Raw genomic sequence first — 24,037 nt, forward strand, 5'->3', positions numbered from 1 at the left:
TGCAAAGTGCAAAAAGCGATTAAACCACACTATTTTGGCACTTTTTACCCTACCCAACCCCCGGTTAGAGATGTGGGTGCAGGTTCATGCCATCATTCAGAGAAGTTAGGAAGTGCCAGGGGCATAAGGTACAAAGGACTGTACTTACCAACTAAAAGGACAGAGCTGCTTTATGCCCACTGGCATTGCACTAGCACCAGATTTTTTTAGGCATGAGGTGCAGGAGTGTTGCAAGTTTAAAGTGTATTTATAGTGAGCACTAAGAGGCTAAATTTTGTGCCTTTAGCACACTAGCACTTGTGTTCAGGGTATTCTTAAAGGACTCCTCGAATCTTCTTGTTATAGATAGACTGGCACAGTTAAGCCACAGTTGTCTTGTCCCTAAAGCTGCTTTTTAGTACCTCTATATTTGCCTAAAATGCCAACAGTGATAATTTCAGGTTGGAACTTTTGATCATCAAAACTGCAACTAAAGAATCATGAGTATTGGTGGGGTAAAAGCAAGGTTTTTATGCAATCGATCATTGGAAATGGGTGTAAATATGTCGCTCGGTAACTGGAAACTGGTTGTTACATACAGATAGCTATATACATTCTACACACTGTACTTCAGATCTTGGGGTTACTACTTCAGTGTAAAAAATATAAAAATATAGTCCATTTTACTTGCATAGGCATTGTAAAGTCCCAATTCTAACATGTATATTTATATTGTTTTATCACACATGGAAATATAATGGATTTCTGCTTACAGTATGATTACCCTTTCTATGTGTAAAACATCTATTGCTTCATCATTTGTCACCACATTTTTCATATATTTTCTCGTATTTATTTTTCTTAAATGTTTTGAGAGTAAGACTGAATAAATAAATTACTCTTTTCCTGCATAAGACATTGTTTAATGGCCGATAGAACCTAATTTGACAGCCTGCAGTACAATACATTCTGCCATCATTCAGAAATCCCATGCATTCAGTATGATTAGCATTAATATCCATTGCTCCCATGCCCTATACCCTTTTTGCTCTCATGCACTTAGTTTGCTTATGTATGCTGCTTTATTTAATGTCATCTTTTATTTGATGTGTCATCATTGTGCAATCCAGAGTACAGAGCACTTTAATTTCACTGTGTAGCCTCTTAAAAAGGGGGCATTTACCATAACCCAGCAGTAATAAAAGGCTTTCAAACAAAGACCTTAACGTTATTAGAAGTGACTAGCCTCGTAATTGTTTTCAAACAGTGATGTTCATATTTTGCTTGCCCGCTATTCAAGATGTTGACCTTAGCAAAACCATTTGCACTAAAACAGCTTCTGTTTGACACAGGGACATTTGTCACACATGTGACAGCTACAGACATGGATGATCCAAATTATGGAAACAGCGCCAGACTGATATACAGCATTCTACAGGGTCAGCCACATTTTTCCATAGAACCAAAATCAGGTAATGAATTATTTCTGTGTGTATAGTTGTTATGTTTTAAGCATCTTCCCAATGTCCACGTCCTCGTCATATCACGGTACCTATCATATTACCATATAGCAAATTCGTTTCGATCATCTACAAGTTTGAAAATTAATGAAGAATTTAAATAGTTTCTATGGATTAGCATCTTATAAAATAGAATGTAATATAGTTGCATAGTTAAATTGGGTTGAAAAAAGACCAAAGTCCATCAAGTTCAACCCCTCAAAATGAAACCCAGCATTCATACATACACACACTGACCCCTCCATACACTCACAGATACAGTATATCCACCCATATCTATACTAACGATAGATTATATGAGACATGATTGTATCTACCAAATGCATTTTAAATAAAATATTAATGTATTCAGGTCAAATACTCAGTACTAGAGTCATGCACTGCTGAACTGGATACCCAGGCAGGGTACCGGCAAATAGGTCACTTTCCACCACAATTCTGTCATTTTTCTAGTACTCTGCAGGTACCCAACCTGCTGCAGGTCTTTTCCCAGAACTAGGAAAGGATAACACTAACCAGGAACAACAGCTTGGAGGATATAATACATTTTACTGAAGAATGGGAAAGGGAGGACTAAAAATGGTCACTGAGGGAGTGAACACTTACTAGAAAATGGGAGAAAAGAGAGCAGATGGTGCATTTATGGGGCTTCAAGTGGTAACAATTACATATTAACTTGGACAGACAACGTATGGGACGAATAAGTGATACCTTTTATTTGTTAACTCAGTAGATTATAAAATGCAAGCTTCTGGGCTGCTTAGGTGCCTTCTTCTGGGATGTATAATACCAAAACTGAAAACAGTTATTCATACTAGCACAAGGTAAAAAGAATGTATCACCACAGATATTTATGAGTCCGCCTGAGTTGAGATCACTTTATAAAAGGTGAATACAATGAACATGGGGGAGTCCCATTTATCATTTTAATGGTTTAAGAGGTTTTTCTAAATCATGAATAAACTCATTATCTCTAAAACCACAAATGCCATAAAATTTAATATAAGCTATGACTATGAAAAAATTAACAAAAAAAGCTGAACGATGTGCTAAAACATACGAAAACTACTAAAAATTGATGAGTGTGAGATTGAGCAATTGTACTACCATAAAATGACTATACTAACATCTACTATCTTCACCTGACTTTATCTGATTATCTGCATTATTTTATTTACCATCTGTATGAATGTAAATGCCTGATGATTCAATTTCATTAACATACTACCAATTATTATTTCATTTTACAAGCCTCTATCTGATTAACTGCCTCACACTATCTATTCATTACTATCAATTAATTGAATTTATAATTAGTGATGATATTTGACTTTTATGAACTTATTGGATGTACTTGAAATCTGTGTCTAGCGCCCTCTTGCGAGTTATACAATTGTTGATGACCTCCACATTGTTGCCAATGCAGTCTAGCACAAACATGGCACATATAAATTTATTGTTGTCTGAATGAACGTTTAATTACCAAAGCTAAAAGCAGCTGGGGGATTGTTCAGCTTCACAACTCTAAATTAAGTCTTAACTGTTTTTTTCTCACACTAAAGAATGTTCATTAACATTAATTTGAAATCATATTAAAAAGAGCAGTCTAAATAATATTTAAAACAGAAAAACATGCCTTTTTGACATGTCTTGGCCTTGCGGTGAATTTTTGAGTTACTGTTATTAATTCCAAAAACATGATGTATGTTTCTGCTCTCAGCAGGTTAATTTCTTTTCAAATAATCAGCAGATGAAAACTGCAGTACCCCTTTTGCATCAATAAACATTTACACTTTTCTCAATGTCAAGGTCCTGTTATGCATGTTCGAATTCAAGGTACATATAAATAGAATAATGCTTGTATTAATAATTCTATAACATATCTGAATATATGGGGCAGTGGATTGCCATGTTGCCTGGGGTCCTGGTTTGAATCTGACCCGGGCACTGTTTGTATATATGATTCATGTTTCAGTGAGTTTATTCTGGATGGTCTAGTTTTCTCCCCCAATACATTGTTTGCCCCTCATAGGCACACATGTTCTCTAGTTGGTCACCATCTTTGTTATTTATAGGACATCCCTACATGTCTCTATAACAATATATCACATAAAACAGCACATATCTAAAACAATTTCACAAATGCAGCCGCAAGTATGCATGCTTTAAAATGGACATAATGAACTTACATGGAGCTTACATGTTGATGCAAATGCTGCAAGATGCAAATGCATTTTTGAAAGTCTGCGCCAGAAGTGATTTAGCATTCAGCTGATGCAATTGTGTCAGATACAAAGAGGGGCATTTCGGGGGTCCATTACTCCCTGAGGCTGTATTTTTGATGCTGCCACCCCTTGCACCTGTTACATTCCATTTTGAATTCTGGAGCAGGTCTGGGGGGGCTGCATCACTAGTGCTGACAGTGCAATTGCGCTCTCTGCACTAGTAGAGCCAAAAAATGCCTTATGGGTAAAAATATGCCAAAATTAAATGTTGTATACTGCATTTGCATTTGTAAATGACGCCAAATGTCTTTTCATAAAAAATATAATTTTTTGTTAGTATTTGAAATTGTGTTATCCTATATAAATAAACTATTTTTTAAGTACTAAGGTCAACCCTTTAAGAAGAAGTACTCAGACATTTTGGTGCGATCTGAAGCGCTGCGACAAAACGCGACGGAAATAAGGTAAGAGCTAGAAATATCGGATGAAGTCGCAGTGTTGATGCGACATGCAGCGTACAGCACCTGCATCCGACAGTCGTGTCGCGTCAGATCAACGCTGCAACTTCATCCGACAATGCATTCACTTACCTTATTTCCGTCGCATGCGATTTGTCGCTGGCGTTTTGTCACAGCAAAAATGTCCATGTAGTCCTACGCTAAGTCTCACATGAGCCGCTGTGCTGTCCTCTCACAATTCCAGCTAAAGAGTCTGCAGTATTTCCTGTCAGGTGGGCAGTCTCTTATGATATAAATTGTCTGTTGGTTAAGACTTTATTCTGAAGGTACAGTATAACATATATTAGTATTTAAACTTGGTAATCAGAACCAGTATTGTATAAATGAAGCCTTATTCCAAAATTGCATGGCATAATTTACTATATTTTGTCCTGTTTTTTCCCTCATTATGGGGCTTCAAATGGGAGTTCAGGGGTAGTTAACTTTGGCTGGGAGAGAAAGTGGGTGGGAAAATAGGTAAAATGGATTGATAAGTGGAAAGTATGCAAGGAAGGGGGGGGGCGATATGATGAATGCTAGTGTGGCAGGCTGTATAGCAGATTAGTTTAGACTGGGACCTCTTCCTAGTCCCAGTAGAATTGTGAATGGCATCCTGTCTGCTCAAGGCACCCATTTAAATTGACAAGAGGTGGCACGTAGCCATATGATTTGACTTAAAGGAACAGTACAGTATAAAAATAAAAACTTCATAGATAGGCCGTGCAAAATAAAAATATTTATATTATAGTTGTTTAGCCAAATCAAGACTGGAGTGAGTGGATGTCTAACAGAACTTAACACAACTTCCTCCTTTTTAGCTCTCTAACACTTAGGCATCTAGTCAGCATCTTAAAGGGGGCCCACATGGGACATAACTGTTCATTCAAGTCAGATTCAAAAGCAAACAGTTATGTTCCATATGCCCCTCCCTCAAGTCACTGATTGGTTACTGACTGGTAAGTGTTTACCAGTGGCAACCAACAAGAGAGCTGAAAAACAGGAAGTGGGGTTCTTGCTATTATATTAGAAATTCTCCCACTCCAGTCTTGAAGGAAAGCTAGCCATTGGTTGGCAGCCTATGCTCTAGATTTATGTATAATTGAGCCCAATGGTTGTGTATGGCAATGGGTTTCAGCAGGAGCTATTATGGTTGCCCGGATTCATTCTGTGGAATCAGGTATGCACGTCTTTAATACATATTTATATTTATTTTTGGGAGTTCAGATAGTGTTTATGCACCTTTACTACATAAGTCAAACATAATAAGCTCCTATAAAAAAAGAGTTATATATTTCCTTGAACAACAGAAACAAATTGAGGGGGAACAAAATCACACAAACATTATTGTTTGACTTGCCTCTTAACCTCAAAATCTGCTTAGCAAGTAGAGTTGCATAAATGACAATAGACAAACCTCAGCACTTAGTTATTAAATAGAACTTGGAGTTGCAATGCAATATACACATTACTCAAATGTCAAGAAATGTTGATGGTTATGCAATAGTTACATAAAAACGGTAGAGAAAAAAAGCTTTGTAAAACATTTTTCCATACTTACTTATGTGTCAAGGGATGATTGATATGTTCAATTTGGGATTTTGCTTGAATAGCAGCAAATGCTGTTTTTGATCCTTTGGAGAAAAAAAATTCTTCATTTGAATCAAACCCTGACATGCATTCATTAGAAATGCTGTTCCCTAAATGCTTCATGTAACAGGAGTCACTTATTAAGACAGGTCAGATTTCATACAAGTACAAATAATACAACCAAGCACAAGTATATCATAAAATACAGGGTAACATCTGGATGTAACAACTAAATTCCTTTAAGGATTTTGTTGCTTTTACTGTAAAAACTGAAATGTGTGATTTTCCCTAAAGTGTTCATACAGGGACACTACATGGTTGCTTCATCCTGAATCAGATGGAACAATGCACCTGAGACGGCATCTGCAGCTGAGTGGGGTCCCAAAGTAAATATTGTTGTTGGGCTTCCTGCCTTCTGTTTTTTATGTACAAAGCACTAGCCCTTACTGTTATATATTCAGAATAAGGAGAGTAAAGGAGATATTCACTGAATACCAGAAAGAACCACCTATACATGAGGTAACAGAGCTTATTTAGCCTCTAACCAACTGTATGCTGCTTTATTGTCACTTTTGCTTTATCACCGCAAGCATCTGAGCCCCAATTCAGTATGACCTGATATCAAATATTTCCCCCCATATCTAAACAGCTTTTCTACCTCACATAGGTTGATATTTAGGCTGCAATTCAATCTGGTGCTTCCCTAGGCCACTTGCACCCACCCCCTGCATATCCCCACCTGCTCACCCCCCACTTGAACACCCTAGCACACCACCAACTGCTGCACATGCACACCCTCATCTCGCTTGAACTCCCCTCACCCACTCCCAGATATTACTGCTGGTGGTGTTTGCCAGCACTGGGGATACGGATGCCACCTATCCCAGCTGCTAACTCCAGGTGTGGGGCGGAGCAGTGATGTCAAGGCGTAGTCTACCCTTGTCTGGGTCAAAACTGGACAGGTGGCAACCCTAACTGGGTGGGAGATCAAAATCTCCCACCCAGTCCCCAGTTCAGATGCAGCCAATGTGTGGCATGCCACCCCCAGATCATTGCTACCCTAAGACCAGGCCTGTGTGGCCTGCCCACAAATCCAAGCCTTTTTATATTCAAAGTTATTATGTTTATTTTATGTATTTATTTATTTCTTTATTTCTTTCTTTTAAACATAGTATACATTTGTCCACCAATTTCAACCTCTCTCCTGCCTAACTTCTAGCTGATCCCGAGGAAGGTAAAAGAACATTATATGAAGACATCTCCAATTTGTACAAAACACATAATTTTTTTTAAATAGTATTGTTAAGCTTAAATCACTATTTATCAAATTATGGTAAGTGAATCACCAACATTTTCAGAATTTTGAAACTTTTGAAATAGTTTCTGTCTCTTTTTTGGGGCCAGATTTCATACTCATGTATGTGATACTGACATAAAGTCAGTCCTTCATCTTCAATGAAAGTCTGTTTTTGTTCTTCCAGATTGCCAAGTGTATAAGTCCTAAGAAAACCAGTTATTTTATTGGCATTGTTGTGAACACACACAGTATTATACAAACATGGCTCAGAGTTGTGGTGATAATTGCTTTCCTATTGTTGCAATGAAACGGATTGCTTGGGAATGGAACTTTTCATTTATCACTGTATTATTTATGCAGTTAGAACCATATTATAAAATATGTACTTCCACTGCACTCGTTATTATTCTTGCTGCACAGAAATGACAAGGTATATACTGTTATTTGCAAATGCCAGAAGCAAAAAAGCCAATATCAGAGTGTACTGTACATTTTACTAAACAGTGGGGAGAGGGGCTGTGAATTTCCCAAAGGTATTGACTGATGGCTGTGTGTTGACTGAGCGCAGGACAGGAAAAAAAAACTGAGAAAAGGAGATGCAAGCTAAAGCCATATTAGATATAGAGATGTTTCCTTGCATAAAAATAATACATCTACACTCTGCATAAAATGAATATAATAATATAAAACACATGATAAATATAAAAGAAACCCTTTATTTAAATCTATTATTATATTTATCTATTATATATTTCAGTCAAAAATGGATGTATTTAGTATACATACACAACTATTAATTTAATCACAAAAACAACCATTTAAGTTATACAGTAATAGAGAAAAGATGAATATCTCTACGTCTAAATAATCAGCTATTTGCATTAACTGGTTCAGTAATGTTAAAATAAGGACAGCAAATATCTATTTTCTTGCTAGGGGTTACATGACTCAGAAACTTTTGACCTTAGACCTGGGGTTTTCCGGATAAGGGTTATTTCCATAATTTCTATACCATAATAATTGAAATTTTAAAAAATATTAAATAATAAACCCAATAGGATTGTTTTGTCTTCAATAAGGATGAAGTGTGTCTTAGGATCAAGTACAAGGTACTGTTTTATTATTACAAAGAATTATTACAGAGAAAAAGGAAATATTTTTTTAAAAAATTGAGTTATTTGATTAGAATCGAGTCTATTTGGGATATGGCCTTCCCTGGATAATGTGTTTCCATATAATGGATCCCATACTTGTATTGATGTCAATGGAAAAAGGTGTAATAACAAAAAAAAACTCTTCTCTAATAAAAAGTTATTAGGAAAAACCAGTTTGTACAGAGATAGAAAAGCTTTCATCCATGTTCTTTGAGGTTTTTGATACTTATTAAGACCGGATTTGCCCAAATCAAATCTCAAGGGTTATAGCTGACAACTAATCTACCTAACATTAAACACCTACAGCTTCAAACTTTCTTCTCTAATTTATTTTGTTTGTAACACAATGAGTGGTCACAGGAACCCTTAAGCATTTGTCTAAAGCCAATGTCTAAACCAATTAATGTAAGGTTTATAGCTTGGCACAAGGTTGTTCCCTTGCTGTAGGACAACAAGCACTCTTACAATGTCTTTGAAGAAAGGGCTAGTAAATAGTTGATTTTATCATTCATAAAATGCTGTAACAAAGAAGGATTTGGGATTTTATGATGACTTATTTTATATCTTAGCAGTACTGTTCCATATAATTAAGAAAAGGAAAACATGTTATTTGCCAATCATAAAAGCAATACGACACACAAATATATTTCTGTCTATATTAGCTTTATGTTCCACTTTATGAAATCAATAAGTAGGATGGAAAAATAATTATTAAAAAGCTGTGTGCTGTGTTTGTACAATAGATGTCAAAACTATTACCCTCGACTTGGGGTTTTCCTGATATGGGATATTTTTATAATTTGGATCTCCTTTATGAAATCTACTAGCATTTGTGGTATAAGGATTTCTACCCTGTTGCTTGTTCTTGACTTCATTTTGGATTCTGATTTGGTCCTCATGGTTATTAACATTGGCCTGTCCCCTGACTACGCTCTCCCTTTTTCCTTCCATTTACTCTCTGGTTCCCTTGTCTGCCCAGAACCTGTGCCTTGGTTCTCTCACTTTAAGACCTGGCAACATCGGAGGACGGCTCTTTCTGAAGCAAAAGGCGTTTAGGCAGAAGCGTGAGCGGTGTCTGAAACATTGGTCCTTGTTCTGGGTTTTGGGAGCCTGTGCATGACAATACATTCAATATAACAAGCTTTAAAGGGACACTGTCATGGGAAAAAAAAAATGTTTTCAAAATGAATCAGTTAATAGTGCTGATCCAGCAGAATTCCGCACTGAAATCCATTTCTCAAAAGAGCAAACAGATTTTTTTCATATTCAATTTTGAAATCTGACATGGGGCTAGACATATTGTCAATTTCCCAGCTGCCCCAAGTCATGTGACTTGTGCTCTGATAAACTTCAATCACTCTTTACTGCTGTACTGCAAGTTGGAGTGATATCACCCCCTCCCTTTTCCCCCCCCAGCAGCCAAACAAAAGAACAATGGGAAGGTAACCAGATAGCAGCTCCCTAACACAAGATAACAGCTGCCTGGTAGATCTAAGAACAGCACTCAATGTCTCACTGAGACACATTCAGTTACATTGAGAAAGAAAAACAGCAGCCTGCCAGAAAGCATTTCTCTCCTAAAGTGCAGACACAAGTCACATGACCAGGGGCAGCTGGGAAATTGACAAAATGTCTAGCCCCATGTCAGATTTCAAAATTGAATATAAAAAAATCTGTTTGCTCTTTTGAGCAATGGATTTCAGTGCATAATTCTGCTGGAGTAGCACTATTAACTGATGCGTTTTGAAAAAAACATGTTTTCCGATGAGAGGATGCCTTTAAACATATATTTTCCAAAAATGGTCTTTACAAGTTACTTTTGTTGAGTTTAATGGAGATAGAATTCCCAGCTTCAAAGAAAAGAAAGTTGTACTCAAAACAATGGGACAGTTGATTTGACTAGAAACAAGGAGCTCTACTAAAGTTAACTCTTAAGTCAGGAGATTTCTCTCTCTCTCTCTCTCTCTCTCTCTTTATACATATTATTTATTCTGACATAAAGCAATACACATATTTTAAACACAAAGAGAAATGGCAAGGCGCATTAGTTCCAAATAACATGTATTATTGTATCTATTTTAGGGATTATTCGAGTGGTTTCCCAAATGGATAGAGAAGCTAAAGACCAATACTTTGTTGTGATCCAAGCAAAAGATATGGCTGGAAGTGTGGGTGGATTGTCAACAACAACAACTGTAACAGTTAGCTTGTCTGATGTCAATGACAATGCACCAAAGTTTCAGCAAAGTAAGTACAATATGTTTTTGACAGTTCTGTAATGTACTTATTATAGAGGAAAACTGATTCTTGTATAAGTAGGAAATAGCAGTCTCTTTACAACTGATGTGCTGTCATTTTAGATTGTTTCATCTGCTCTAACTTTTTCTTTTAATGCAGGCATAGTTTTGAAACTGTATCAATGTTTTTTAAAATAATCAAATATGCTAGTGCTTTTATCTATAACACTGTTTTCATACGGAGTTGAATTTTAAATGAATACGGTGGAGGCATGTATTTTTTTATATTTTACCTCATGTTTGGAATATGACAGGGCAGGTTTGGAGAACAGAGAGCACCTACTTCAAATATGTATGTTCTGCTGTACAAGCAGTTGCTCAGCTTGAGCAAGTCTAGAACTAATGTGACTGTGCACAAGGAAGTGGTGTCTGTCTGAACAGAAAATGTAGAGAACAATATAAGCTTCTGCTGTGCTATGCCGCCAAATAAATAAGTACAAATATAGACTTCCTTTGGGAAAAGAGTAAAGTGCATCCCTAGCCAGGTATTCACTACACTGATCTGTTCCTGTTGCAAAGGCACCTGTATAGAAAAGGAAAACTGTGTAGTTAGTGCTCAGCTGAGCAGGAGTTTATTTTCTGTATTTGCAGCTGATATTGCTTGTCAAAACGGTCTAACAAGAACCTAAACAGACAGTGTGCTATTGGACTGCTGTTAAATATAGAAAATAACAAGTCCTGTATTACTGCATTGGTGGTGCCCCTGTCTCTTCTTTACCTAAAACTCCTGCTTGCTTACTGCTTCGCTACTCTCAAAATCCTACCTAATCAGAAGCCATGTTCTGATATCTTGCACTGATGAGATCTAACTAGATTGAAACAGGCTGTCTGCAAATTTGGATATATGGCTCTTAACTATTAGCCTATATCTGTGCAATAAAACCAAAGGTTCTGGATGCAGAGTTGGCCACAGTGACATAAAGGAGGATTTGCATGTCTCCACTCCCAAAATGCCTTTGATCTGCCCAAATGAGTTGCAATAAACAAAAGAGAAAGGAAATTTAATCAATGCACATTCACTGCATCATTCCTATTTGACTAGTAATTAAGTACAGTATGTTTGGCACCATACTGTGAGATTACCTGGTACGCCCGTCACCTCCCTTCTTGACAATCACAATTTAATTTTTTGTATGAAGGCAGCGATATGTGTGTGTGGCATGAAGCATGTAAATACATTGTTTTCAGAAGGCTTTACACTGCATGTCTTGCATTGTAAAGGGCTTTTTGATTCCCTTTAGCATATTTCACCCTAACCAGGTTGGTTTCTCTGCTGTATTAAGATAAATCCCTATAATATGTTAAGCATTCTCCTATATTCTTCTGAAATGGGTAAGTTGTGAAAAGAAATATATAATCTAATTGCAAAATGTGCAGTTTCTTTGCTTTGACTATACATGTATGGTTTACTTTGCATTATTTCTCGTCCTCTATCTGTTTGGAGAATGATCGAGAATGAGGAATGGTTCACCACCACCAATACACTGTCACCCTCATTTCTCGTTACAGACTGGTGATATTAATTTCTACACTTTTCAGAAATTAGCACACGCTGAAAATACTAATAGTTTTTTTTTATTGAATTTATTAATGTACATATTGCTGTTTTTACACAGGCTGATAATACTCATTTCTGTATCACTGTGGCAATGGCATAGGCACATATTGCACATACAACAACCTGGCAATATTATGTTCTACATCAGTATTAAATAGGCTGGTATTTATTCCTACACTAGTGTTTCTAGTAATATTTCTACTTCTGTGTGAATAATAGATATGTATATTTTAGTTTGTCTGTGTGTCTCTCTGAGAGTATGTGTATATCTGTTTGAAATGTAGTGTTATCATGTGTGTGAATGCAATGAATCAAGGGAGGTTTATGCTATAGTGGACTCCCACAAGAATGACAATGGTACACTGGTGACCCCTTTTAACACAATGAACATGTCTCTTTTTATCACACTTCCTCCAACAAATGTTATACTATTTGTCAAAGATTCCAGCCAGATGGAGCTTATCATGAACTGCTGAAGAGTCCACCCAACCACTACTGTCCCTCTGTTCCTCTGTTGAGTACAGCACCACAGAGCCCAGACTTTCCCATTGCTTCACTTGCAGTGTCCATAGGTTCTCGATAACCAGATCTGAATGGTATTTTCCCTAGCTGGTGCACAATAGCCTCTGGAGTGCTACTCACACACACAATAACTTTTTAACCTACCTAAGCTAAGCAGCTTTTCACCTTTTAAGTGAGCTATTAGAAGATCTCACTATACCCTATTTAGCACCTACCCAGGAAAAGCTTCCCTGCCTGGGCTGGGTTTTGAAAGTCTGTCCTGTTATTTGATTTTTCTTTGGCCAGAGAGAAAGTTCCTTTTTGCCCACTCCCCTATATAGGTTATGTGGCCCTGAGACCTCTCCAAAAAAAATAAAAAATTACAAGAAATCTTCTGCTGTAATATAATATTAGCTGTTTACATTGAAAATATATTTTACCTCCTTACTTACTCATAGAGATGTACTGTATAATGAGCATGTTTGTATAGGGGTGATTATATAGTGAATAAAGTACCCCCTCTTGTAAATGATAAGGATATTATAATACAATATTATAATTAAAGCGTTTCATGACCATATAAAAACACAGGTCGTGGAACTCCGAGGTAACTTCTAATATCCTCATATTTTGCAACAGGGGGTACTTTATTTATTATAATACACAAGTTTCAGTGAGTCATGTGACAGAAATGACATCACTACTCATCCTTTATAACTGAGGAAATCAGTACTCACCGTTTATAAGGATATTCATGGTTTTGTGTATTATATGGGTATATTTCTGCATGGCCTTGTGAAAGAGATGAGCTGTAACCATATGAACCATATATGATACTATATGTATGTGCTTACATACCTGTATATGTGCTTACTGGTCTTGCTGTGCCATAGCGCTTAAATTCATATTTTTCTTTTCTTTCTCAAACCAGAATAACTTTTTATGTTTTGACAGACTTTTCTGATTTACCTTTAGCAAGACATCCATAGATTTTTCCCTCTTGTTCTCTTTTTTTGGCAGTCTTTTATGTTCCAGCAGATCAGTTCAACTGACAATTTAAATAATACACATACTTCTCATGCTGCTATTTTTAAAGTTCTTATCTCCTCCTACAATTCTTTCATCTCATTGCAGGGCAGTTGGGGTTTTGCATATACATTTTGCATTGATCCCAGTGAGCAATTAATATTCCCGATATATTTGAAGAATGACAAAAGTTTTTATCAAATACGACAACACTTTGCAATAATGTAATCATAGTTCTATCATTTATTAAGTTGTGCTATGATTTTATATTAATGTGATTTCTATGGAAAGTTTCCTTCGTGCTCTACCAGCTAGAAACAATGAACAGGGAAAACAAGGGGCTCTTGTGCCTAAAATTGCACATAAATTGGACTCTTAAATGGAGAGTAAAATAAGAATTAGCAATAAAAGAATTTATACAGACAAGAATCACATTTATCATTGCTGCTTGTGTTTTAGTTAATCTTCTAGTTTTTCTAAAACAATATTAAATTCATTTATATGGAGCAGAGAAAAAATTCGAGGTTTATTAAAATCATATCGAACTACAGTTAAGTAAATATATATATGTATTATATATATATATATATATATATATATATATATATATATATATATATATATATATACACATCCTACTGTATGAACATTTCATTTCTAGTTCTCATGTGCCAATGTACTCTTCTCTTCTAATAATCATCAATCAATCAATCATCAATCCAAAAGTCTTTTTCAAAGTATTCTGAATGTCTATTTAATTATCTTGTCTCCCTGACTCATATATGCCCACTGCAGAATCATATTTGATAAAGTGGCTAAGCTACCATAACATTTCAATGTCATTTCAATATGATGCTCTTTTACCTGTGGCCACATTTTCAAGCAGGCTTACTTTAATGGGGATTGAACAATGCACATACCTTGGTCCCTTGTTACACCAGTAATTTATTATCTGTACAAGTGCATACAATTTCAAAAATAGTGTTTTTATTTTAGTTCTGATCATTAAATTGACAATCCACCATACCACTTCAATGTAAAGCCCATATGACAATCCCATCTTTTTACATCTGGTTATATTATTCATAGGTTGGCACCACCCTCCCAAGAAACACAATAATGCAGGCAGGTGCATAAATACAAAGTTAATTTGGGGGTCTACCTTGATGTGGTATGTGTCACACGGTCTCCCAAAACCCAGAATAAGGTCCAAAGTTTCAGTCACAGCTTAAGCATCTGCCTATAACAGCCGCCTTTCACTTCGGGAGGAGCCCTCAACTACTTGGATGCCACCTGGTGAGAGAACCAGGGCATAGGTTCTGGGCAGGCAAAGGAACCAGAGAGTAAACAAAAGGAGGAACAGGGAGTAGCGAGGTATCAGAATCCAAAAACATAGTCCAGAATAGGCAACAGGGTCATGACAGGTAGCAATCGACAAGGCAGTGTTCAGACACAAGAACCAATACCATATTTGCAACCATAAACTCATAAAACAGAACCTATGTTAGGCAGCTAAAATAAATTATGGTGCCTAAAAATATTTGAATTTCTTGCCATGTGAGTGTGCCAAGTCCACAATAAAAGTGAGCAGCACTCTAGTCAGTACAGAGAAGCGTGCAAGAGGGGAGTCAACAGGCGTCCCGTCTGCCCCCCAGGTAATCTCACGGTATGGTGCCAAACATACTAAATTACTAGTGAAATAGGAATGATGCAGTGAATGTGCATTGATTAAATGTCCTTTCTCTTTTGTTACTAATTTGCAATTTGCAATTTGGAATTGCAGTTTCATTGTACTTGTATATATTACATAGCCTTGGAGTGCTACCCTAACCTCTTTTTTGTATATTTTCAAGCAGGCTGAATCAACATTTTTTCACACTGTGCATGAGAAGTGTAACCACTGTACCTTTGTGAATTGTGCCCACAATTTTTTGTAGATGAGCCTTGAAGTTTGTTTCTCATGCTACTTGTATCATGACAAATCACTATGTTGAAAAAATATTTTATCTTCAATGAGTTAACACAAAATGTTCTGGCCCTGAAAACAGTTTTCTAATAGAGATCTTTATGACCCTAAATGCTTGCTTATAAAAAGGGTTTTATATATATATATAATATATTATTTTTAAAAAAGTTTGCAGTAGCAGTCAACCAGATTTTTTACTGAAATGAACAAATCTTTTAAATATGTCCTACATTGTATAAACAGATGCATTGAAGGGTTAAATTTTTCCAATCACTGTAAAGTCAGTTATATTTTTGGAACAGAAAAAATAACTGTTTTCATGTTTTCTCTATGTGCAGAAATATACGATATGTCAATTTTAGAAACATCTTTAGTTGGAGAAATTGTTGGTGCAGTTATGGCTGATGATCGTGACATAGGAAAGAATGCAGAAATGATATATAAGATTGAAGAAAAGGGAGACTTCAGCATGTTCGATATAATAACTGACAACTTAACCCAAGAAGGTATCATCAAATTAAGGAAGGTAAGATTTCTCTGTATTTCCAGAACATAAAATACTTGTATTATTTATGTATAATATGCATATTTTATAGAATAATAATTTTGCATTAGAATAGTGGATCACACATTTGAAAAACAGACTTCTGGTAAACTATTTACCTCAGTCTTATTACATATTGATGATTTCTTGTTGGAAAGGGTCAAATCTCAAAAGACTCAACACAGTTTTGTGAGAAGAGCTGGTTGGGATATATCTCAGTTTGACACACTAGAAAATATAATAACACAGGTCGATAACACAGGTTGATGTAATGCAATGTCGACCTTACAGGAGTTTTTTTGTAAGAAATCCACAACACAGTCCAGTTAACTTAGTCAATTTAACACAACCCACAGCTCTTTTATTAACACTAAATAGTGAAAATTTTTAAAAGTTACCTCTTTGATGGGATCTACCCATTCACATACACCAAAGGGGTATAATAGTACTTATTGACTAAAAAATGACTAAAAAGCATTATTCTAGATTATGCTTTTCTTTTGTATTTATACTGTACAATAAAATGGAGTCAATACTTTCTTAATGGATACTGGTCTTTACATGTATTCCAGAATACTAGAAGATAGATTGCATTATTTTTTCTTCTTCTCTGCATTGTGGTCTATATTTTCCTATATAGGTGGTAGTGGAGGGGAGGTGGTAGTGGAGGGGAGGCTCAAAAAGCACCTTTACAGAAAAAAGATTGTTTTCCGATTTTTGGTTTCTTAAACCTGCCTTAGAATTCAATAATGGCATTGAAGGGAGTTTACCAGATGGGAGATGAGATGCCCTAGGTAGCACCATATATTAATCCCAACTGATTGTGGCTAAAAAGTGTTTCTCACTTAGGGGTAGATTTATCAAGGGTTGAATTTCGAAATGTAAAAAACTTCGAAATTCGACCATCGAATTGCATTACTTCAATATTCGAAGTCAAAGTTTTTTTTTATCGAATTTGGCCATATTCGGTCGAAGTAAAATAGTTCGATCGTACAATGAAATCCTTCAAATTGAAAGATTCTAACTATTTAATCGATCGATCAAATGATTTTACTTTGACTTCTAAAAACAAATGTTGGCTAGAGCTTCTAGGAGGTCCCCATAGGCTAACATAGCAATTCAGCAGGTTTTAAAAAAAAAAAAGGGCTAAAAAGGTTGAAAATTCACTTCGATCCTTAGTAAATCTGCCCCTTAATGTAAGCTTCAGATAGTTTACATTACAGTATAGTAAAACAAATTTCATCTACTCTATGTTCCTCTTACTACTGTTCCGGATAAGATGGCTTTATCCAAAGAACCATGTTTTAACTTCTGGGACCAGCTCAAGTACTAAGCATAACAGCATGCTTTAAAATCTAGTCTTGCTGTTTATAATAAGTTAGTAGATCAGCATTATTTATTTAAACTTGATCACCAAATTATTATTTTCTGTTATTGTATTCAGTGCATCTATATTATGCTACTATTGTATTTTCCTCTGGTCTTTAGACTAAGATCACCAGATCTTAAAATGTGGAAACTTTTAGTAAATACAAGATGCACCTAATGTTGAGATACTGAATTTTCTAAAATCCCCCCAATACTTTTCACACAATTTTGGAATCTCTCTGTAACCATGCAAAAATATTGGAGCCCTTAATCTTAAAGACTTTATACCCACACCATCATTAACCAAAACTACTGGAGAATCTGTATTACTTTTGGGGAGCTCATTAAAAATGTTGTGAAAAAAACATATAAAAAAAAATCATAACAAGTACGAAAAGGAATTTTTTATTGTATGGGATTTAAGTTTTATTTCCATAACTGTGGATGTCCTTGAGTGCTTTTTTTTCTACCTAAAAGCTGTCCATTAAAGTTTCATCAACAGTAAAGCAAGTGAAATATTTGGCATCACTAGCTTTATGGGTTTCAGAATTAATTGCATCTCTAAATTCAGAATAGAAAGATAATCAAAACTTGTTTTACAACTATTTAGGTTCTCGATTATGAAAGTAAAAAGAGATACAGCATACGTGTGAAAGCTATAAATAAACATATTGATGAAAGGTTTCTGAAACATGGCTTATTTGAAGATACTACAACAGTAAAGATCCATGTTGAAGATATTGATGAACCTCCAGTTTTTGTTCTCAAGGAATATTTTATGGAAATTCTTGAAAATGCTTCTGCTGGTTCATATATTGGATCTGTGACTGCAAAAGACCCTGATAACAGCAACACTCCAGTCAGGTATACTATTGGTTCTTTTCTTAAGTAATCAAGAAAATAATGCAATCTTGCATTAAGCTATATAAAATATGGATGGACTAAAATATGGATTGTAGTCACAGCTGCAAACATAAAGTTGAAAGAAAACCAAGTTCATCACACCTAACTGCTTGATGACCCAGAGGAAGGTGAAAAAAGCCCACTAAAATGGTGGTGGACCTTTTGCCCCTGCTTTTGCTGACATTTCAGTAAAAATTCTCAAACCAAAAATTGGGTAAGGGTTTTGTGAAGTTAAAGCGTGAGCAAACTTCTGCCCCATGTATTTCAATACAAGAGGGGGTTATTTACTAAAATCTGAAAAGTTCTAACTATTTTCTTAAAATCACTTTGACCAAACTCCCATCCACTTTTTTTACTGTATATATCAATAAATTAATTCGAAAAAAATCTGGTGCAGGAAAAAACTCAATCCGAATTGTGAGATTTTTTCAGATTTGATGCCCTGAAAACTCAGATTTTTGTGGATTATAGCCCGATAATTGGATGAAATCCAGCGCAAATCATGATATCTTCAAATTGTAAACGGGACATCTGTCATCGACTTCTACATGACCTTAGCAGGTTTGAGATGAAGTACTTTTTTATTTGGAATTTTAGCAGCCTTGAGATTTAATAAATGTCGAAAACGTTGAGCTTTTTTTCTATAAAAAAATAGTTTCTTCACTTTAAAACTCTTAAAAAAAATCAGACTTTAGTAGAAACCCCATAAAGTTATTTCCCATTTACAGTATTTCAATAGAAACTGGGCAACTTTTACTTGGTTTAATAAATCACAAAAAAATTGTGTTTTCCCCTTTAAAACTACAACCAGAAGAAATAGGACTTTAATAAATAACCCCCTTTAAGTCAATGAAAATAAACATGGGGAGGCACATTTATCAAGGGTCGAATTTCGAGGGTTAATAAAGCCTCGATTTTGACCCTCGAAGTTAAATCTTTCGAATTCGATATTCGAGCGCAAATCCTTCGATCGATCGATCGAAGTAAAAATCAATGGATCGAACGATAAAATCCTTTGAATCAAGCGATTTGAACGATTTTAAGTGATCGATCAAAGGATTTTTCTTTGATCAAAAAATTGTAAGAAAAGTGCTGGGGAAGGTCCCCATAGGCTAACATTGTACCTCGGTAGGTTTAAACTGCTGAAGTATGTAGTCAAAGTATTTTTTAAAGAGACAGTACTTCGACCATCGAATGGTCGAATAGTGAAACGATTTTTAGTTTGAATCGTTTGAATCGAAGTCGAAGGTCGTAGTAGCCTATTCGATGGTTGAAGTACTCAAAAAAATACTTCGAAATTCAAAGTTTTTTTCATTTGAATCCTTCACTCTAGCTTATTAAATGTGCCCCTAAAACATTAACAAACTACGGCACAGCCTTTACCCACATCCATATGCATCACGTTTTACCTTCAATAAGTCTTTCTTTTATAGTCTACACACTACACAGAACCACATCTTGTCTCTGTTTATCTTATCTCTTATAGTAATCACAATTTTCTGTTAATCTGGAATGTTGAAAATAAAACACAACCATTAAAAAAAGTGTAATTTTTTTTCATAACATTAGTGATGGGGGAATTTATTCACCAGGCGCAAATTCAATGCCAATTTCCACGTTTTGCCGTTGGTGAATAAATTCGTGAAATTGCCACGAAGTTTACTTTTTTATGGTCAAGCAGCTTTTAATTTACAATGATTGTTTTATATTTCTTTTTGCATAAACTACCAGGTATGGCCTTCATAAAATCAAGCATTTCAGATTCTTTGACATCGATTTGCATCTTGGAGCAATCACCACAACTAAACCTTTGGACAGAGAAGAGGCACTTTGGTATAATATAACAGTTACCGCAACAGAGGCAAGTGAGTAAGGATCTCTATCTAGTTATTTCAAGTTACTATAACTAAAAGGAGACCTGTTCTCACAGATATAAAAATAAGATAATCAAGGGACCAATCTTTCTCAGTTTACTCATCAATGTTGATTTCAGCATATTCAACATACCAGTGATGTAATGTTGGTATTATGATTTCCATTGACTTTAGCAAATCCAGCTCATGTAGCTGAAGTTCCAGTTTATATCCGCATTATCGATGTTAATGACAATGCTCCACAGTTGTCAGAAGAATACCACATTTATGTCTGTGAACAGTCCAAACCAGGAGAGGTAAGAATTACAGTAATTTTTTTAATAATGATTGATTTGTGACCAAATGTCTGTAGAGCATTTATTTGTGATTGAAACCTTGGATTTTAATAGATAATTGCCTCAACAAAATAAATACGGCAAGAGCTGTTAAGGATCTGATTTGAATCAAAATCACATAGTTCAGTTAAAGTTATATTATAATTCTAAAAGAGTTACATTTTCAATTTAAAATGATTTAAATTAAAAATTTTCATGAAATTCTTTGATGAAGTGATGCTGACAAAACATTTATGCATAGTCAGTTTCAGCCTGTATAAACTATGCCAAGGGAAGAAATTCTAAATGCATGATTAATTGCTTGTGAGTTGTATCTTGTGTAAAGTAGACCTAAACAGGAGCAAATTGTGACTATTTTTCTGCAATTGTTAAACAACCCAAGGACAGAAAACAACACCCTCCAACTTCATAAAGTCATGAGAAGGAATGTGTTTCAGCTGAAACCGTGCATTTGTATATTTTAAATTAAAGCCAACTTAAGCTCAATACAATGCATGATAAAATGCAATTAGAATGTATGCCTGCTAAAGAACTCACATTAATGCAAGTAAATAGAAGGCTTAAAGGAAAACTAAACCCTAAAAAGAATTATTGCTAAAAATGACATATTTTATATACTGAACATATTGCACCAGCCTCAAGTTTCAGCTTCTCAATAGCAGCAATGATCCAGGACTTCAAACTTGTCAGAGGGGGTCACCATCTTGGAAAGTGTCTGTGACACTCACATGCTCAGTGAGTTTAGAGCAGCTGTTGAGAAGCTAAGCTTAGGGGTAGTCACAAATTATTAAGCAGAAAATGAGGTTGACCTGTAACATAAGCTGATGCTACAGGGTTGATTATTCAATGGTCATGCCACAGTAGTTGAACTGGTTTCTGTGCTTGTAGTAATTATCTGTATTAATTACTATTCAGCCTTATACTGTATTTTGATATTTATATTCAATGCATATTGTATATTTTGAGTGGGCCCCTAAGATCAGTAACTGATAGCAGTACAGAGCATGTGCAGTGAATCAGCAGAAAAGAAGATGGAGAGCTACTGGGCATCTTTGAAGGCACAGATTTTCCTCGCTAAAAGGCTGTGGTTTTCTTGGGATGGTACAGAAGCTAAAAACATAATGTACAACATTTCTAGCTGACTTCTTTTGCTAATTTCTCCTTTAAGGATATTCAAATGCTTTATTCAGTAATTTAAGCAAAGCACACGCTAATGTGACCTATGTGTTTCTGTTATTTCAACTAAATGAAAACGTATTCTGCTTTACTTTTAAAAGACTTCGTTTATTTGGTTGCCAATTTCTTGGAAAGATGTTGATTTTTAATTTTCTTTCCAAAGCTTCCAGTTTAATGAGTCCTGAAATGACACAATTCATAGCAATTAGTTTGTGATCCAATCAATATCACAGCTGCAGAAATCTTCTAAAAGCTCAACCAGTCCTTGTTATCTTTTTAACATGAAACATATTAACATCTAAAAGAGTTGGGAGTAGTATGTGTGTGTGTATATCTATATATATATATATATATATATATATATATATATATATATATATATATATATATATATATATATATATATATATATATATATAGAATAATCGAATAAAATACTATGTTCCAGGCCAACATTTCTTAATTAACCAGTGGCCTTCTATCTTTTATTGTACCAAATGTCTTAGCAAAGTCTGAGTAGATTATATCCACTGTCATTCCAGATTCCAGAGTGAAAAGTGCCTAACTACAAAGTGTTTACAAATGCTCTTTATATGTACACAAGGAAGATCATTCATTCAAGAATATTACCCTTTTCCCAGGACAGTCACACTAAAAGACAGTTACACCCAAAAGACAGTCACACCCAAAAGACAGTCCCAGCCAATCCGGTCTATGGTAGTTGTTTTTGGAGATGATTCATCTCTTCTTGGGCAGACAAGAGAGTCAAATCAAGCTAGGATGCTCTAAAGATCAAATCCCATATTCCAAAGATCCATGGTCTTCTTGCCTGGGAAACTCTTGTTATCCCTGCACCCACACCAGTGTATCCAGTTATTTGCATCTCTTTGATATGGATTGCACTGAAGCTGCAAGGATTATTTTATGGCAGGATTTCTGTTGTTCATGTTTGCACCTTCACAGTTGCCATGTGATGGAAAGGCAGATGTCTGTTAACCCATTTGGGGTCATTTATAAAGTTTGCACGGCAAGCACATATTTATTTGCATATAAATGAATGCTAAAACATTGCACTGCTGTGGTCATCTTTAAGTTTTTTGCATTTCTCATTATAAACAAATTTTCACAAGTAAGATGGGTGTTTGCATGAGTGCAACCACTGTTCAAGGCTGTTGTGAGTGAAAATAACGTTGACAGCTATTTAAATCTGCAATTTGTGAAACTGTTTTGCAAATTTTTTCTCCACCATCAAAGTTGCGGCATATATGTGTGCATAAATATTCACAATTTGTGATATTACTTTTACAGGACGGGGTTTAGGACGATAATCCAAATAATTTGTGGTTTTCAGGTGATAATCCAAAAAAATAGGTATTTTCGGGAGTCAAATCTGATAAAATCATTTGTTTTGGATTTGTTCTCGATTTTTTTGAGTCTTTTCCTGCACTAAATTTTTTTGAGTTTATTAATAAGTTAAAATGGTGATGGGGAGTTGTTTTAATAAAACAATGAGAAAAAAATGTTAGTACATTTTTAGATTTTTAGTAAATAACCCCCTACATGAAAATATTTACTAAACATGATGTTCTTTTAGTAAGCACATTTCTAAATTTTTTCATATACTTATAACCAAAGTAATCATTTCTATAGAAATCTTTTTTTTAAATTGACATATTTACAGAATGTTTGTCAAGGTACTCCTGTTTCCAAGAACTATAATTTTGACACAGCGGTATTTCAGGTTCAGATTTTAGGTCAGTTCTTTCAGCTGTATTCTGAATGAAATAGAGCATTTCTAATACACCTGGTAATTGCCTGTAATTTTAACAACCACAGAAATTCTCTATATATTTCTGCAAAAGAAATTAGCAATCTAAAACAAAGTACTAATTATCTGGGTACAAGGCACATTGGAAAAGAACCCTGACAATTGGCAGATTGAAACAGAGTTCCGAGGAGCAATAAATATATGCAAGAACCCAGAACTTGGTCTAATCTGGGACTCAAGAACAAGGAAAGCAAGCTTTGGGAATTGTTAAGGCAAGAGAGCTATGACAGAGTTTATTAAAGGGAAAGTAAAGTCTAAAATAGAATAAGGCTATAAATGCTGTATTTTGTATGCTAAACATAAACATGAATTTACTGCACCACAAGCCTAAATAAACAAATTATGTATGCTTTCAAATTTGGCCACATGGGGTCACCATCTTGTAACTTTGTTAAACATCTT

The 24,037-nt window shown here is 35.2% G+C and overlaps 1 protein-coding gene across 2 annotated transcripts in view; it reads left to right on the forward strand.

Annotated features, from left to right (window-relative positions):
• cdh19.S (cadherin 19, type 2 S homeolog) overlaps positions 1-24,037 on the forward strand; it is a 151,204-nt gene that overhangs the window by 117,630 nt on the left and 9,537 nt on the right. For both annotated transcript variants that reach the window (XM_041567783.1, XM_018223617.2), the window contains exons 4-9: positions 1,332-1,451; positions 10,342-10,506; positions 15,946-16,133; positions 18,130-18,383; positions 20,154-20,287; positions 20,471-20,592. In XM_041567783.1, coding sequence (XP_041423717.1) covers positions 1,332-1,451; positions 10,342-10,506; positions 15,946-16,133; positions 18,130-18,383; positions 20,154-20,287; positions 20,471-20,592 — 983 coding nt within the window. The remainder of the gene's footprint in view (positions 1-1,331; positions 1,452-10,341; positions 10,507-15,945; positions 16,134-18,129; positions 18,384-20,153; positions 20,288-20,470; positions 20,593-24,037) is intronic.

Source organism: Xenopus laevis, chromosome 6S (assembly GCF_017654675.1).
Source record: "Xenopus laevis strain J_2021 chromosome 6S, Xenopus_laevis_v10.1, whole genome shotgun sequence".
NCBI classification, from domain to species: domain Eukaryota; kingdom Metazoa; phylum Chordata; class Amphibia; order Anura; family Pipidae; genus Xenopus; species Xenopus laevis.